This window comes from Astatotilapia calliptera, chromosome 23 (assembly GCF_964374335.1).
Source record: "Astatotilapia calliptera chromosome 23, fAstCal68.1, whole genome shotgun sequence".
Taxonomy (NCBI): domain Eukaryota; kingdom Metazoa; phylum Chordata; class Actinopteri; order Cichliformes; family Cichlidae; genus Astatotilapia; species Astatotilapia calliptera.
In genome coordinates, this window is record NC_137443.1 from 47913300 (window position 1) to 47927037 (window position 13738).

Here is a 13738-nt window from a genome sequence, read left to right on the forward strand (position 1 = left end):
TCAGACTTTACAATACCTTAGGCAACCAAACAAGAGACAACTACAAAGAACCACACTCGACCCATATATGATGTCCTCTAAACCAAGGAGGAAAGGATGTCCAGTCCGCATCTCACATTAAGGCCTAACGGAGCATTCAATCTGTCCACCCCCTCTCCATCCTTTTCAACTGACCGACCGACCAACCAACCAGGATTCGCCTCCAATCCCATGATTACCGATGCCCCCTCTGTGCTCCTTAGAATGAGGGCCCAGTAAAATACGCGGTCCATCCGGACGGCATACAGGTTCTGTTGCAGAGGCGCTCTCAAGTGGGCCCCAGTCTGCCCCACATACATCAACCCACACTTGTTACACTGAATAGTTTTTTCTTTGTTTTCTGAACAATATGGCAGCTGCCTCCCTGCTATATATTCTATAGAACCTCAATATCTGAGATTTTACTATTCCCTGAAATGTGTGTGGCGGATGATGGCTTAATTTGTGTAGGAGCGCATGTGTATCCGTGGTTTAAAATGTGCCCTAGTCCACAACCTCTTACAATCCTTTTCATTTTCAAAAAAGACTGTAGTGTCTAGGAAGTTTATTTCCGACTCGCTGTGTTCCTGTTTGAGCTTTATAGACTGATGGCGTGTGTTGTCTACAACTTGTTTAAACATGTCCTCGCCATGCGCCTATGATGTCATCTAAAAACCGAAAATAAAAGGGCGGTTGTAGCGGGCATTTGGTCAGCGCCTCCCACTCACTCATATCGGTGTTAGCATCAGATGGTGCATGTCTTTGGTCCAGGGCTGTTCAGTCTGTAAATGATACGTATCGTCAGTAAGGCAGATCTCCAGAAGTTGGAGGATTTCAGGACGCACAGCGTTTGGGTAACGCCGAAAGATGTTCGTCACGCCTCTCAAACGCATCCGTGTGTTTACGTTAGTGAACAAGCTTTCGATATCTATTGTATATACGTGTTATCTGCTATGGAGCGAATCATTTGCAGAAAATAGTTCGTGTCCTTTAGCAGATAATCGTGCTGTTTCGCAGCGATGTATTTCTTGTGTAATGAATGGACAGTCTTCCTGTTGTTAAATCCTCCCAATTCTTTCGATCTTTGGGCTGAAGGAAGGACACTACTCGGTGTATAAATGCTCCTTCAACAGTGCTTTATTCCATACAATTCAACACTTTTGAGCATAAACCATCCGGATGGGGAGACATGCATGCAGAGGGTCACAGCAAATCTCAAGATGGTGGAGGGTGACTCAAACTCTTCTAGCCTCTGTTGGCCCCCACCTAGTCGTAAAAACCCAAACATTCACATTCTCTCTAACTCCTAGCGAGCCTGACTTATGGCCTTGGCTGCTCCCTATTTTGTCTGCCTTCAACAACGGTGGGGGTGAAGCTCCCGTGGAATGTGCTCTGTCTCCTCTGCTATCAGAACAGCAGGTCCTGACTCTGAAACCAGGATTTCTTATGACTCAGCAGTATAAACGATATCATTCATTCACACTGAAGCAGCAGTCTAATGTAATACAAATCAGTCTAATAACTGTAATAGTTACCACCTTCTTCTAATTCAGGAGAATAATACGAACTAAAACTACATAATTTCACAATCTTTAATTAGGGGTCTATCATGGCTCCCCACTCCAGCTCCCAAACCGTAGGGCTCGCTACGAAAGTCATCGTCTGCAAAGTAGTCTTGTAATTTAAAGCGTCTATGATACCAGTGTAAAGGGTTAGGCTATACAGCTAGGAAAAGCATTATGTCAATGGGATGTCCCCACGAGGATAGCAAAGTGAGTGTGTGTGTGTGTGTGTGTGTGTGTGTGTGTGTGTGTGTGTGTGTGTGTGTGTGTGTGTGTGTGTGTGTGTGTGTGTGTGTGTGTGTGTGTGCGCGCGCTGACGAGCAGACTGAGAGATGGAGAAACTAAGTGTTCAGTCCGAGCAGCTGAGCGATTAGTTCACCCTGAGTGGAGCTTGTATGTGTGATTGAGCATATTTGCATATTTCACTATCATCCATCAGCACTTGGACGGTTTTTTGAGATGAGCATTTATTTTGTGTCAGTATCAGTGTGACTGATTATACCAGGCGTGCGTGCGTGCGTGCGTGCGTGCGTGCGTGCGTGCGCGCGCCTTCATACAGATAATTGACAAAGATGTTTGAGTACAGAGGAGCTGGCTGACCTGATGGCTGCCTTTTTACCCACTGAATGAAATCATCACACAGACTACAGAGTCCCACCAGCCCAGGCTTTGAAACACATTCCTGCTGCTTTCCTCCAACAGCAGAAAGCTTTGTCTAAATGTGGCCACCAAATTGTGTTGCACCAACCAAAATGAATCGTGAGCAAATCGATACATAAGACATAAATGCCCGGGTGACACCCTGTTCTTCCAAGGCTGTCTGCAGTAGCTGTGAGCGGATGCAGCAAGCAAACGAGCACACTGCCGCCTCCACAGGCAGCTGTGTGCTGTAACTCAAGCTCTCACATTAAATTAATATTCATTCCACTGCTTTGGTGGTGGGGGGGGGGTATAAATGTGGATGGACATTATAAAGGATTTATGTATTTATTTTTAAAGTATGAAATAATGTGAAACATTGCAGTTACTCTGTCATGCAGACGAGTAGAGAACACGTCTACCTTACAGACGGCTGCAAACCGGAGGAGCCAATCAGTGACTTGAAACATTGGTCTGGATGAACTGTGCCTTTTTCCTGTGACCGTTTCCCATGGAGACGGTCAGTGTTACACAAGCTGGAGATCCTCCAACATCTGACATGAAGTGATCAGTGTGCACTCAACGATTCATGAATGTTTGTCTACATGTGATGTGTGCGTTCGCCTGCCTAAACTGAAGGTGTCCGACTCGACTGCTTCTCCCCCACAAAGACACGGGGGATTCTTATCTGGTCTATGCAATAATAACAACATTTTATTGGTGTTTCTCTGATTCATGTTCAGACTAAAATAAACTTTAACTGTACTGTTATTTCTTTCTTTTCCAGTCTTTTTGTTCAGAATAAGGGCCTACAGCCATACTAGTCACATACACAACAGCAGAAGTCCATGGTTGGTTATGCTGTGAAACCCTCTCTGTGTGTCATACATGTCTAAAGATGTATTTTTTAATACGTCTACCTTGTACATATACAACATTGGAACACGCCTCAGCCTGGGGCCGCTGGGATTGGGTCCCTGAAGTTTGGGATGGATGGCTTTTTGTTGTTTTTGGGATCTTGTTCAGGCTTCACACAGGCTCGTCTTTGCATCACTGGAAGCTGGCCCAATCACCTAACTTAACAACAACAACAGGATAGTTAAGTTGCCAAGTTCCTGTTTAACGAGTGAACTATGTCTAGGCAGGTGGAAAGACGGTGCTCCAGCTCAACAGGACAGACAGGTTATATGACTCGCTCAAACAGAGGAGCTCCTATAACTCCTGTTTTAACCCTTGTATGGTGTTCGGGTCTGTGAGACCCGTTTTCAGTTTTTTTCAAAAGAACAATTAAACAATTTTTTCAACCTGAAATTCATTGGCTTTGGCTTATTTTCTGTGAAGAACATAAATCCAAACTAATTTTCAATGACCGCATACTGTACCTCCCCCCACGCATTTACATTACATACAAGGTGTTCGGGTCCACTGGACCCAGGTCTAATAAAAGTGTTGAAAGTGTAGGTCCTGTGTTCCCACACTCTGTCTTCCTCCTTTCTGGTGCTGCTGATAGTGTTTTCTTCCCCTCCTGCTCCGCACAAAGTTGCAACATTGTTGAAAATTCAACTATCTACACCGTCTGCTCTGACATCTCACACATTTTACCCTCTTTCTTGAGGGATCCAAGTTTTATTTTCTCATACCCTGTCCCACCTGCAAATTAGGGGCATAATACTATAAATAAGACTTTGCCATCCAATTGATTTTGGAAGAGAGAGGGGCTTCGGATGATGATGTTGACAAAGAGGTTTCAGAACATTTCACATTTCTGAAAATTCAGAGTCTGACAGTGACTTTGAAGAAGAGGATGAGGTTGAGCACCATTTAGTAACAAAACGAAGACGAGTACCCCATCTGCAGCCAGCTCCAGGACCAGAACAAGCCCACCAGACAGCAAGTGAAGAAATATGGATGTCAATAACTGGTGAAATTGAATGGTCTTCTTGCCCAAGAAATGAGCCACCCTGCAGAGCTGTTACTGTGATAAGCCAGGGCCAACACGGCTGAAGTTACTCATGTGCAGGACATCAAGTCTTCATTTGAGCTTTTCATCCCAGATTCCATCCAGAAAATTATTCTGCATTGCAGTAATCTAGAAGGAAGGTGTGTTTTTGGAGAGAGGTGGAAGGAGATGGATCAAATCCATCTAAGAACCCCAAAGGCCTACTTTGGGGTTTTTATCCTTGCAGGAGTTTTCAGGTCCAAAGGGGAATCGACAGAATCCCTGTGGGATGCAGAAACCGGCAAGAACCTATCCGTGCATCAATGTCTCTGGAAAACTTCCACAAAATTTCCAGGATTATCCGTTTTGATAACCGAGACGACAGACCAGCTCGACGGCAGAGAGACAAGCTAGCTGCCATCAGGACAGTGTGGGATAAGTGGGTGCACCACCTCCCCCTGTTTTTTACCCTGGGCCTAATATCACCATTGATGAGCAGCTGATCCCATTTAGTTGTGAAACATGTTGCTTCACGTGTAAATGTGTTGTGTCTTTCCACTCACTCCACTTGATTACAACTGATTTATTTTTTTTATAACATTTTATAAAAAATAAAAAAAAACGAGAAGCACATTAATTCATACATGTGATCTAACAAAGGTAAAGGGAAAAAATTAACCATGTTTGCTGTTCATATGGTTTGTAACTGGGATGAAGTAAACATCTGTTGAGTAATTTAACATAATGTTGTTTGATAGTGTTAATTTGGAAAGCCAAAACTCTAGCGGGTCCACCAGACCCATGAACACTGGCTGAGTAACAAAAATATGAACACCACACAAGGGTTAAAGTCGCTACACTGGCTACCAATCAGATATATATATATATATATATATGTATGTATATATATGTTATTAAATCTCAGTTCTTTGTATTCCCTACGGCAAAGAAAGACACGGCTCAACGTGGTCTAACTTAAAAAATGATCTTTCATGTTACATATTGTGGGATTATTATATTATAATTATATTATATCTTATGCTATGTTAGACCCCTAATTCAAGCTTGTGAATTATTATGTAGTTTTAGTTTGTATTATTCTCCTGAATTAGAAGAAGGTGGTAACTATTACATTTGTTAAATTGATTTGTATTAGATCAGACTGCTGATTCATTGTGAATGAATGATATTGTTTTATGATGCATTATACTGCTGAGTCATAAGAAATACTGTTTTCAGAGAGTCAGGACCTTGCTTGTCTGATTAGAAGAGAACAGAACAGACTGCACAGGAAGCCAAGGTCATGACTCAGGCTCACTGAGAGAGAGAAAGAATGTGGATGTTTGGGTTTTTACGATAGCCTCTGTTGGCCCCCACCAGAGGTTGAGTCTCAAGATGGTGCAGGGTTGAGTCAGCCTGCACCATCTTGAGATTTGCTGTGACCCTCTGCATGCATGTCTCCCCATCCGGATGGTTTATGCTCAAAAGTGTTGAATTGTATGGAATAAAGCACTGTTGAAGGAGCATTTATACACCGAGTAGTGTCCTTCCTTCAGCCCAAAGATCGAAAGAATTGGGAGGATTTAACAATATTCCGGAATATGGAGACCCGAACACAAGCTCAGGTCTGACGCGTTATTCATATAGACGTCACACACACTTTAAGTTTCGATCAAACACTCTGCTTAGTTTCCCTTTCTGCCTGCAGTTACCATGCTCTGCAAAAACATGCCGTTTCCTGGCCCTCTCTTATACATAATACAATGTAATCAGCAAAATAAGCATTAATATATATATTTAAATCCCAACAATGTATGCGCCCTTCTCTTAGCCTGAGGTCATCAAATCTAAACCTAGTGGTCTGCCATCACTGCTGGTGGCATCAGCGTCCTTTAAAGTTTTAAACTCAAGTACAGACTTCTCATCTTCACATACCAGGATCATCCTCTGCCACATCCAAGGTTTTATCTGTTTAGACATCATAAGACGAATCATCTGGTTATTACCAGGTTCTAATATGAAGTAAATACAACCTCAGGTGAACAGCATGACCTCTCAGACTCTGCTATTGTTTAGTTCACAGTAACTCGTCCAAAATGCAGAAGCAGTGTGTCAAAATGTAACCCCTCCCCACCCCCACTATGCAACAGTGTGTAGAACCACCTTTGGCAACAGTAACTTATCAGCTTCAACTCACAGAAATTCAGACTCACTTTTCTGTACAAAGTTGAATGTCACCAAACGTGGTGCACACAGTGTTTGTTAAATAATTACACAATGTGAGGATTGTGCCTTCAAGCAGCTTCTTTTGTATGTATTGTTGTACTTTATAATATAAAGCACCCTGAGGCGACTGTTGTGATTTGGCGCTGTGCAAATCAAATTGAATCTTGATGAGATGCAGTGGGAATAGGAAGAAAAGCGTGAAAGGTGCATGAAAACGTTTCACAAGAACACCAGCTGTGGCACGAGTCTGTAATGCAGCGGATGTTTGGACTTGTAAAGAGCAGCTGAGAACGTCTGTTTTCAGCCACCTTTCCTGCATTATTTCCACACTGTCTTGCAGCACATTTAGGACCTTCTAGCTGATATCCCAGCATTACTGAACTTTTAGTGGATTTCCAGTGACACAAGCAGCAGACTCACTGAGAGAACGACACCTGTGCTTTCTGGTTTCTGTGATTAATAATCTGGGAGACTAAGACTGAGGTTTGTGCTGGAAAGGAGATGGACATCCTAAAAAGATTAGGCCCTGCAGTGTTCCCACTGTTATTCTGGTTTTAAACACATAAAAACTGATTTTTGTTCTATATGAATAATTTTCAAAATAAAAGTCTTTTTACTGGCAGGAAGCATATGGCAGAGGTGAGGACTAGACTTGTGATTGAAAACATGACTGGGTGGAACTGGGGATGTTTTTCACATAGTGTCCACTTCACTGTTCCTGCTTATTGCACAAGTGTTAAAGAAAGCTTCTGTTTCTTTACTGTACAGAAAAACGTGCTGAATTGAATTTGGTTCAGCAAGGCCACGCACAGCCAACAGGAACCTGATATCTGAGTCTCCTTTGGCACAAACCAGTCAGCAGGTGTCGCAATTTTATAAGGAATGTTCTGTGGTCAGCCGTCAATTCAGATTGATGGGTACTCTTAATATCAATATAAATCCCATACAGTTTATTCTGGTTCATGACTGACCTCTAACAACGTAGCAGTGACAGAGAGGATAAGGCCGGGTGGCGTTTTTCAGATCCAGAGGGAAACGGCTCGCAGAAGGAGACATTTGTTCTGCAATATTTCAAAGTATTTCCTTGAAACGATAATTAATAAGACTCCCATTAATAGTTCATCACAGTTCTTTTCCTATTTGGCCTGTTTTTTTTTTCAAAAACCGTATTCCTCATCTAACATTTCTTTGAGAAATTCCAAGACAATATCAGGAATTCAAAGCCTGCCTGAGGGAACTCGGGTAAAAGATGACAAATGACCAGGCAATGATGAATTAGAAGGAGAGTGTGGATGTAGAGAGACTTGTCATTTTACAGCTCTGCTTCTGCCTGCTGTGTTTCAGGGATTACACGATAATGGGGAACAAGGATCAATTATATCTGGATCACTGGAGGCCAATTCATTTATTAAACAATGATGCAAAAAGTTTTTTCTCTCATCTTTGCAAAGACAATAAAAACTGGTGCGTGTTCCAAAACAACAACAACACACTGCATCAGAAGCACCGTGTGGAGGCGTGATAGCCTCACAATGAAGCAGTGCACGTTGTAGAGCTGCTCTTCATACTGTTGGCCACCAGATGTCTCCAGATGTCTTTAAGGTTTTAAATATGACTTTAGTGACTGGAAAGTGAAAGCGCCAAAAGTATTCACTCACCCGTCCAAATCAGCGAGTTCAGGTGTCACTTCTATGGCCACAGGTGTGCAAACTCAAGCACCTGTGCAGCCTGCTTCTGCAAACATTTGTGGAAGAGAGCGTTGCTCTCAGGAGCTCCGTGAATTCCAGCGTTTTACGGCGATGGGATGCACCTTCTGCAATAAGGTGAGTTTTGACATTCCCTCGTTACTAAAGACTCCACAGAGAGCTGTGAGTGGAAGCGAACAACAAAGTGGGAGCGATGGGGAAGGACAGCAACTCAGCCACCAAGCAGTAAGCAACGTAAAACACAGATGCTGAAGTACCTAGTGGCCAACTTTCAGTACAGACCTCCAAACTTCATGTGGCCTTCAGATGAAACTGGTGCTTCATCCCAGCCTTACATCACCAAGCCCAATGCAAAGCATCAGATGTAGCGGTGTAAAGCACGCCGCCACTAGACTCCAGAGCAGTGAAGGCGTGTTCTCCCTCTGGGAATCTGATGGATGAATCATCTGTTGTGACTACATCAACCTCACACACTCACTCAGGCTCTTTCAAACATCTGAGTTTCTGCGCCCCAGTGGCCGGCCTCAGCACCAGTGCATCGGACTGCTTCTGCCCTCGACATCCCATCTGACGCTTGGAGAGCCCACAGGAAGCTGGGCCCATGTTGTTTGTTCAGGCTGCACCAGGTCATCAGGCACCCTCCCTAGACTCAGTGCTGGAGCTCTGAGTGACAAATCTGTCACAGGGGCCATCTAAATGGCTCTTTGGATCAGGTGGTGGTCAGATGATCAGATCATCGTCCCATACCATGAAAATGTAAATAATATGAAAGCATTCATAAGCTCCCTTTATTAACATACTTCAGCTAGAACATAAAAACCACATATAAAGTTCTATAGGTCCCTGTCATGAAGCGGCTCTGACCCACTGGAGGGAAAACGTGAAAACTTACACTTTCTTCACAAGCTGATCATTATTAACATGTCCCAAAACCTTTAATCTAGCAAAGCATTTACAAGTGGAAAGGCCACTGAGTTTAATCTGATAAAATGAGAGTTTGGCATTTAAACCACAAATCTTATTACATATTAAAACTGCAGAATGCACGTTGCTATAAATTGTTAATGCAATTAAAACTCTTTAAAGCTTTTTAAAGACATTGAAGAATTGTTCTGTCTTTTTAACAACTTTCAAAGCTTTGTTCAGCCTTCAGGTGAAGCGAGCCGACCCGGAGAAATAAAGACGAAAACAATTCATCAGCACTAAGAAGTTTAATTCTTTTGTTTTTTCAAATTTGACCAAAGCTGCCATGTTAGACCTGAGCATGTAACATTCCTGTTTGGGTGGTTAATCAACTGTTCACAGTCTCATCTGAAGACATGCAGTGTGTCAGAGTTTGAACTGCTTACAGCCCCACATACAGAGCTTTAATCCAAGGCTGCAGCCTGGAAGCTGCTGTGTCCATCCACCTGCAGGTAAACACAGGCTGTGTGTGAAAGCTGCAGCTTCATCACCAGTGTTACAGAAGGTGTCTTCAGTTAGTGCACAGCTGTGTGATCACGTTTTAGCAGCAATAACAGCACATTAAAACTACTGTGGTTATTTCCCTGGGCTTGGATGAGTGTGTGTGTGTGTGTGTGTGTGTGTGTGTGTGTGTGTGTGTGTGTGTGTGTGTGTGTGTGTGTGTGTGTGTGTGTGTGTGTGTGTGTGTGTCAGCAGAGACTCCAGATGATGGTGAGCATGGCCATGATGCCATTAAGAACAGCAACTCCATATCCCACGTGGAAGCCACGGTCAGAAGCGTCTCTAGAAGAAGAGAGATATTATTGATTAGTGTTATTTTAATATCAAGAAATTAAATGTACAGTACTGTAAAACTGTCTTACAGTACTGTACATTTAACTCATTCACTGCCATTGACGTCTATAGACGTCAATTACGTTTCCAATGGGAGGGGCTAGAATACAACCTCGGGCAGCTTGTCAGTGAACATCAGACTGCTTGAAATGTATTTTTCACAAAAAGCTCGTTTTCTCCCTTTTTTTGGTCAAAACAGGCATTTTTGGTGGAACCCACCTCTCTTCTACAGCTGATTACTAAAGAATGGAAAATGGTAGAAACAAGCTTTTTTTTTTTGGATGGAAGAAGAGAGTCTGTTCTTCATTTTGGTAGGTTCAGCGTTTATATGATCATAACACACAGTTTTCTGTGGCTCTTCAAAAATGAGTAAAAATGCTCAAAAACCCTGGCAGTGAATGAGTTAAGTATAATATAGAGTATAAAAGTATTTCCCTTTTTTTCACATTTGTTAGACTTAAATGTTTCTTAAATAACCAATCGAATAAATACAAATGCAGGTTTTAAATCATTATTTCATTCATTAAGGGGACGAAAGAACACAAAGGCTCGCTGCTTCGGGAACAGCGGATGTCTGTAACTCAGGAGGTTGGTGGTTTGATTCCTCACTGTTTAGATCTACGTGTGAAATATCTCGGGCGAAATACTGAACCCCAGGTTCCTCTCTAATGCATCTGTTGGAGTGTGAAGTCTCCAAAAACAGAAGCAAGTCCACCTCTGAATGGCTCAATAACTAAATGAAGGTTTGGCAGTGACCCAGTCAAAGTCCAGACTGAAACCAGATTGAGACTGTTTGGCCTTAAACAGGCTGTTCATGCTGGAACAAGGGCCAGTTACTTTAGAAGAGTTCAGGGACCAGGTAGATTAGGATAGATTGTCTTAATAAATGAAAACTACACTTGGTATTCACTCAGGTTTTCTTTGTGTAATATTCAAATTTGTTTGATGTGAAGAACAGAAGAGAAAAAACGTGTAAGAAATCAGCATTATAAGGGAGAATTCCTGATTCTTCTGCTCATACAAAGCGTATCCCAGCGTGTTACCTGACGTGGGCCACTGTCCGCAGTGTCGGGAAATCCATACCAGGCTGGAACGAGTCAAGGTAGGTGAGCATCCACGAGAAGACGCAGCAGATGCATCCTACTAATACTGACAGGACCAGGAGACTCCAGAAGCCTGATTACACACAGTGCAGGATCAGGGTTTACAGTTTCTACAGCCTGGATCTCTTCCCTTGTTTTACACAATAAGGGAGAAACCACTGTTGGAGCAACAGCATCGTCCTTGTCACACTGAGTTTGACTGCTTCCACTCCGTACTGATAAAACATGTTTTTGTTTTGGTGTTACAATAAAAACAATATATACAGAAACACAGAACTTTTGGACAGCAGGTGACCCACAGTCTCAATAAACATGTCTATGGCAAAGTTGTTGTTATGTGCATCTCTTTTGTTACTTTAGTAAAGATTAGCTGCTAAGATTTTGCAGAATAATAAGTAATGAAAGCTGCAGCCCTCAGATATTTACACCACTTACTTTGTACAGTACTTTTCAGAAATGTTGAAACATGGTATTAGAGCTTTCTCTAAGTATATGTGCTGCACATGGAACCAAAGACAGTGTAAACCGAGCATGATGGTGAACACAAGTATCTGGACGGAGCAGTAAATACAGAGCTTATACTTACCGAGCATCTTCTCCTCAGTGCCATCCTCTCCTGTCACCCTCTCTGCCCGCAGCTCTGAAACAATCACAACTTATGCTGACCAACACTTGTTAAAAAGCCAGATCCCATCTGGTCCTGTGCCAGACGAGCACTTTAACAGAGCTCGGAAATAAAAACAAGTTATATATATATATATATATATATATATATATATATATATATATATATATTATAATGATATAATAAATATTTGACATGTCAGCAGTTTTCTAAGTAAATATATTTCTTAACATGTTATAGGGTGTTACTGACATGAGATTCTCACCAGCTGTCGGCAACAACCCATCCAGTGCACACATGCAAAGAAATCATCCACAGATGTGCATTTATTCATTATTATGTGTAATAATGAAACATCATTGAACAAATGTATTTAATACTTAAAGCATTTGCTGGTGATGACTGTATTATAAACATGCCTTTGGACTGACCGATCATCCTACAGTAAAAACTGTTTTTTCCTTTTCTGATCCCACTGATCTGATCCTGATTTGCGCGTGCGGTACAGGGCCGCGCGCTTACCTTTGAGTATGGGGTAGATGAGGGCGCAGAGAAACCCGACCGCGGCCACTGCTCCGGCCGAGCCCAGCACCGACAGCGCGACCACGGGCCATGGTTTGGGGCCGTTCCGCCTCGCGCTCCTGGCGGGCTCCTGTCCGAACATGTAACGCTGCTCACGCAAACGAACAAATGAAAACGTCTGCAAATCAAACCTTTTCACAGCCGCGCTCAGCAGAACGAAGCGTTCTTATACACACAGGGACAGTTTGTGAATATACAGACCGATGACATGCTCACAGTGACGACCCGACTGCTTTTAACTTGTACCAGGAACTGCTGATTACATGTTTGAACTTTTCGCTTCCGCACACAAAACTGTCCCCGCGGGGGTTCCGTTGGTGTAGTTTAAACTGCCACAGTTAAATATGTGGAAACAAGCTTAGCTAGGCCACTTACAGTCCTTTAAATATTTTTTTATATATGTTTCTTTTAAATTCAGTTATGGTAAAGTATCAGGGAGAAAGAGCAGTTTACCGTGTTTCACTCTTCACAAAGATTTTGAGTGAGCCTCTCCTAAGACAGCTGGGATAGGCCCCAGCCCACCGGCGAACCTGAACTGGATAAGCGGAAGAGAATGGATGGAAATTTGTATGATTGATTGGCTGATATTAATCTGCACCAGTGACTGTAGAAAGCTCCGACAGTCATTGATCTGCACTGATTGTATGTTGATACGTGTTGGCCTGTTTTATCTGCTGAATTGCTCCAACAATCAACATTTTAATATTTTTATTCTAAACCGAATGCTTTCTCTTTTATTTAATAGAGTTTCCTCAAACAAATGTCCCAAAGATTATAAAGCTCCTCATACATCATAAGCAGTATATTTTGAAGTAGCCGCACAGTTGTATCCGTGAGTCCACAGCAACACCGTTAATCATTTTCATGATGGTCTGAAAGGTACTCTATTATAATATTAATAACAGTAATGATTGGATGCTCTTGTTTCAAGTTGCTTTCAAAAATAAAAAAGAACTGTTGAATTAGTTGTCTTTAAATAAGTACTTAATTAAAACAGTAATATTTTTTAAATTAATTAAAAAAAATCATAAAAAGGTGTACTCTAACCCTCTTCTGTCTCCTCCCACAATTATGTTTTCTCACGCGCTCTGAATAAATGATTTAATTGGCTGAGCGGCATCGCAGGGATTAGTTACAGTTCACGCCATTGGTCGGTGTGGAAAATAGAATATCAGAATCAGAATCAGAATACTTTATTGATCCCTGGGGGAAATTATTTTTTGTTACAGTGCTCCATTTTAAACCAACATTAAGACAAGACAGACAATACGCTAACTAAGAATAGTACAATATATACATATATATACATACATACATACATAGTCACTTATAATAAATATTTGGAAAAGAAACATGTGTAGCTGTAGCAGCAAACAGTGTGTTAAGTGGATGCGTTGTACAGGGAGATGGCCACAGGCAGGAATGATTTCCTGTGTCGTTCAGTGGTGCTTTTCGGTAATCTCAGTCTCTCACTGAACGAGCTCCTGTGACTGACCAACATGTCATGTCTCCTCCCACAATTATGTTTTCTCACGCGCTCT

General features: G+C 42.2%; 1 protein-coding gene across 3 annotated transcripts; it reads right to left on the minus strand.

Moving 5' to 3' along the window:
• Positions 1–9282: 9282 nt before the first annotated feature.
• arl6ip6 (ADP-ribosylation factor-like 6 interacting protein 6) lies at positions 9283–13240 on the minus strand. 3 transcript variants are annotated; one of them, XR_013905605.1, is made up of 5 exons: positions 12399–12630; positions 12138–12285; positions 11577–11630; positions 10931–11205; positions 9283–9836 (listed from the first exon to the last, which is right to left on the minus strand). XR_013905605.1 is itself a non-coding variant. In XM_080297912.1 (5 exons), exons 2-5 carry the CDS (start codon positions 12277–12279, stop codon positions 9743–9745), a joined length of 423 nt encoding a protein of 140 aa, XP_080154038.1. In that variant the 5' UTR covers positions 12280–12285; positions 12651–13240; the 3' UTR covers positions 9283–9742. The 3 variants fall into 3 exon arrangements, 2 of the variants coding, with proteins under 2 accessions (XP_080154038.1, XP_026014611.1); XM_080297912.1 differs by lacking the exon at positions 12399–12630 and adding an exon at positions 12651–13240 and having other exon boundaries at positions 10931–11063; XM_026158826.2 differs by having other exon boundaries at positions 10931–11063; positions 12399–12653.
• Positions 13241–13738: the final 498 nt, after the last annotated feature.

What these genes read in the sequence shown, in the direction of transcription:
- arl6ip6 (XM_026158826.2), bottom strand. An exon ending in CATCTACCCCATACTCAAAG is followed by an intron (nt 11,631 to 12,137) that starts GTAAGCGCGCGG and finishes TGATTGTTTCAG; the next exon opens with AGCTGCGGGCAGAGAGGGTG. An exon ending in CACTGAGGAGAAGATGCTCG is followed by an intron (nt 11,064 to 11,576) that starts GTAAGTATAAGC and finishes GTGTGTAATCAG; the next exon opens with GCTTCTGGAGTCTCCTGGTC.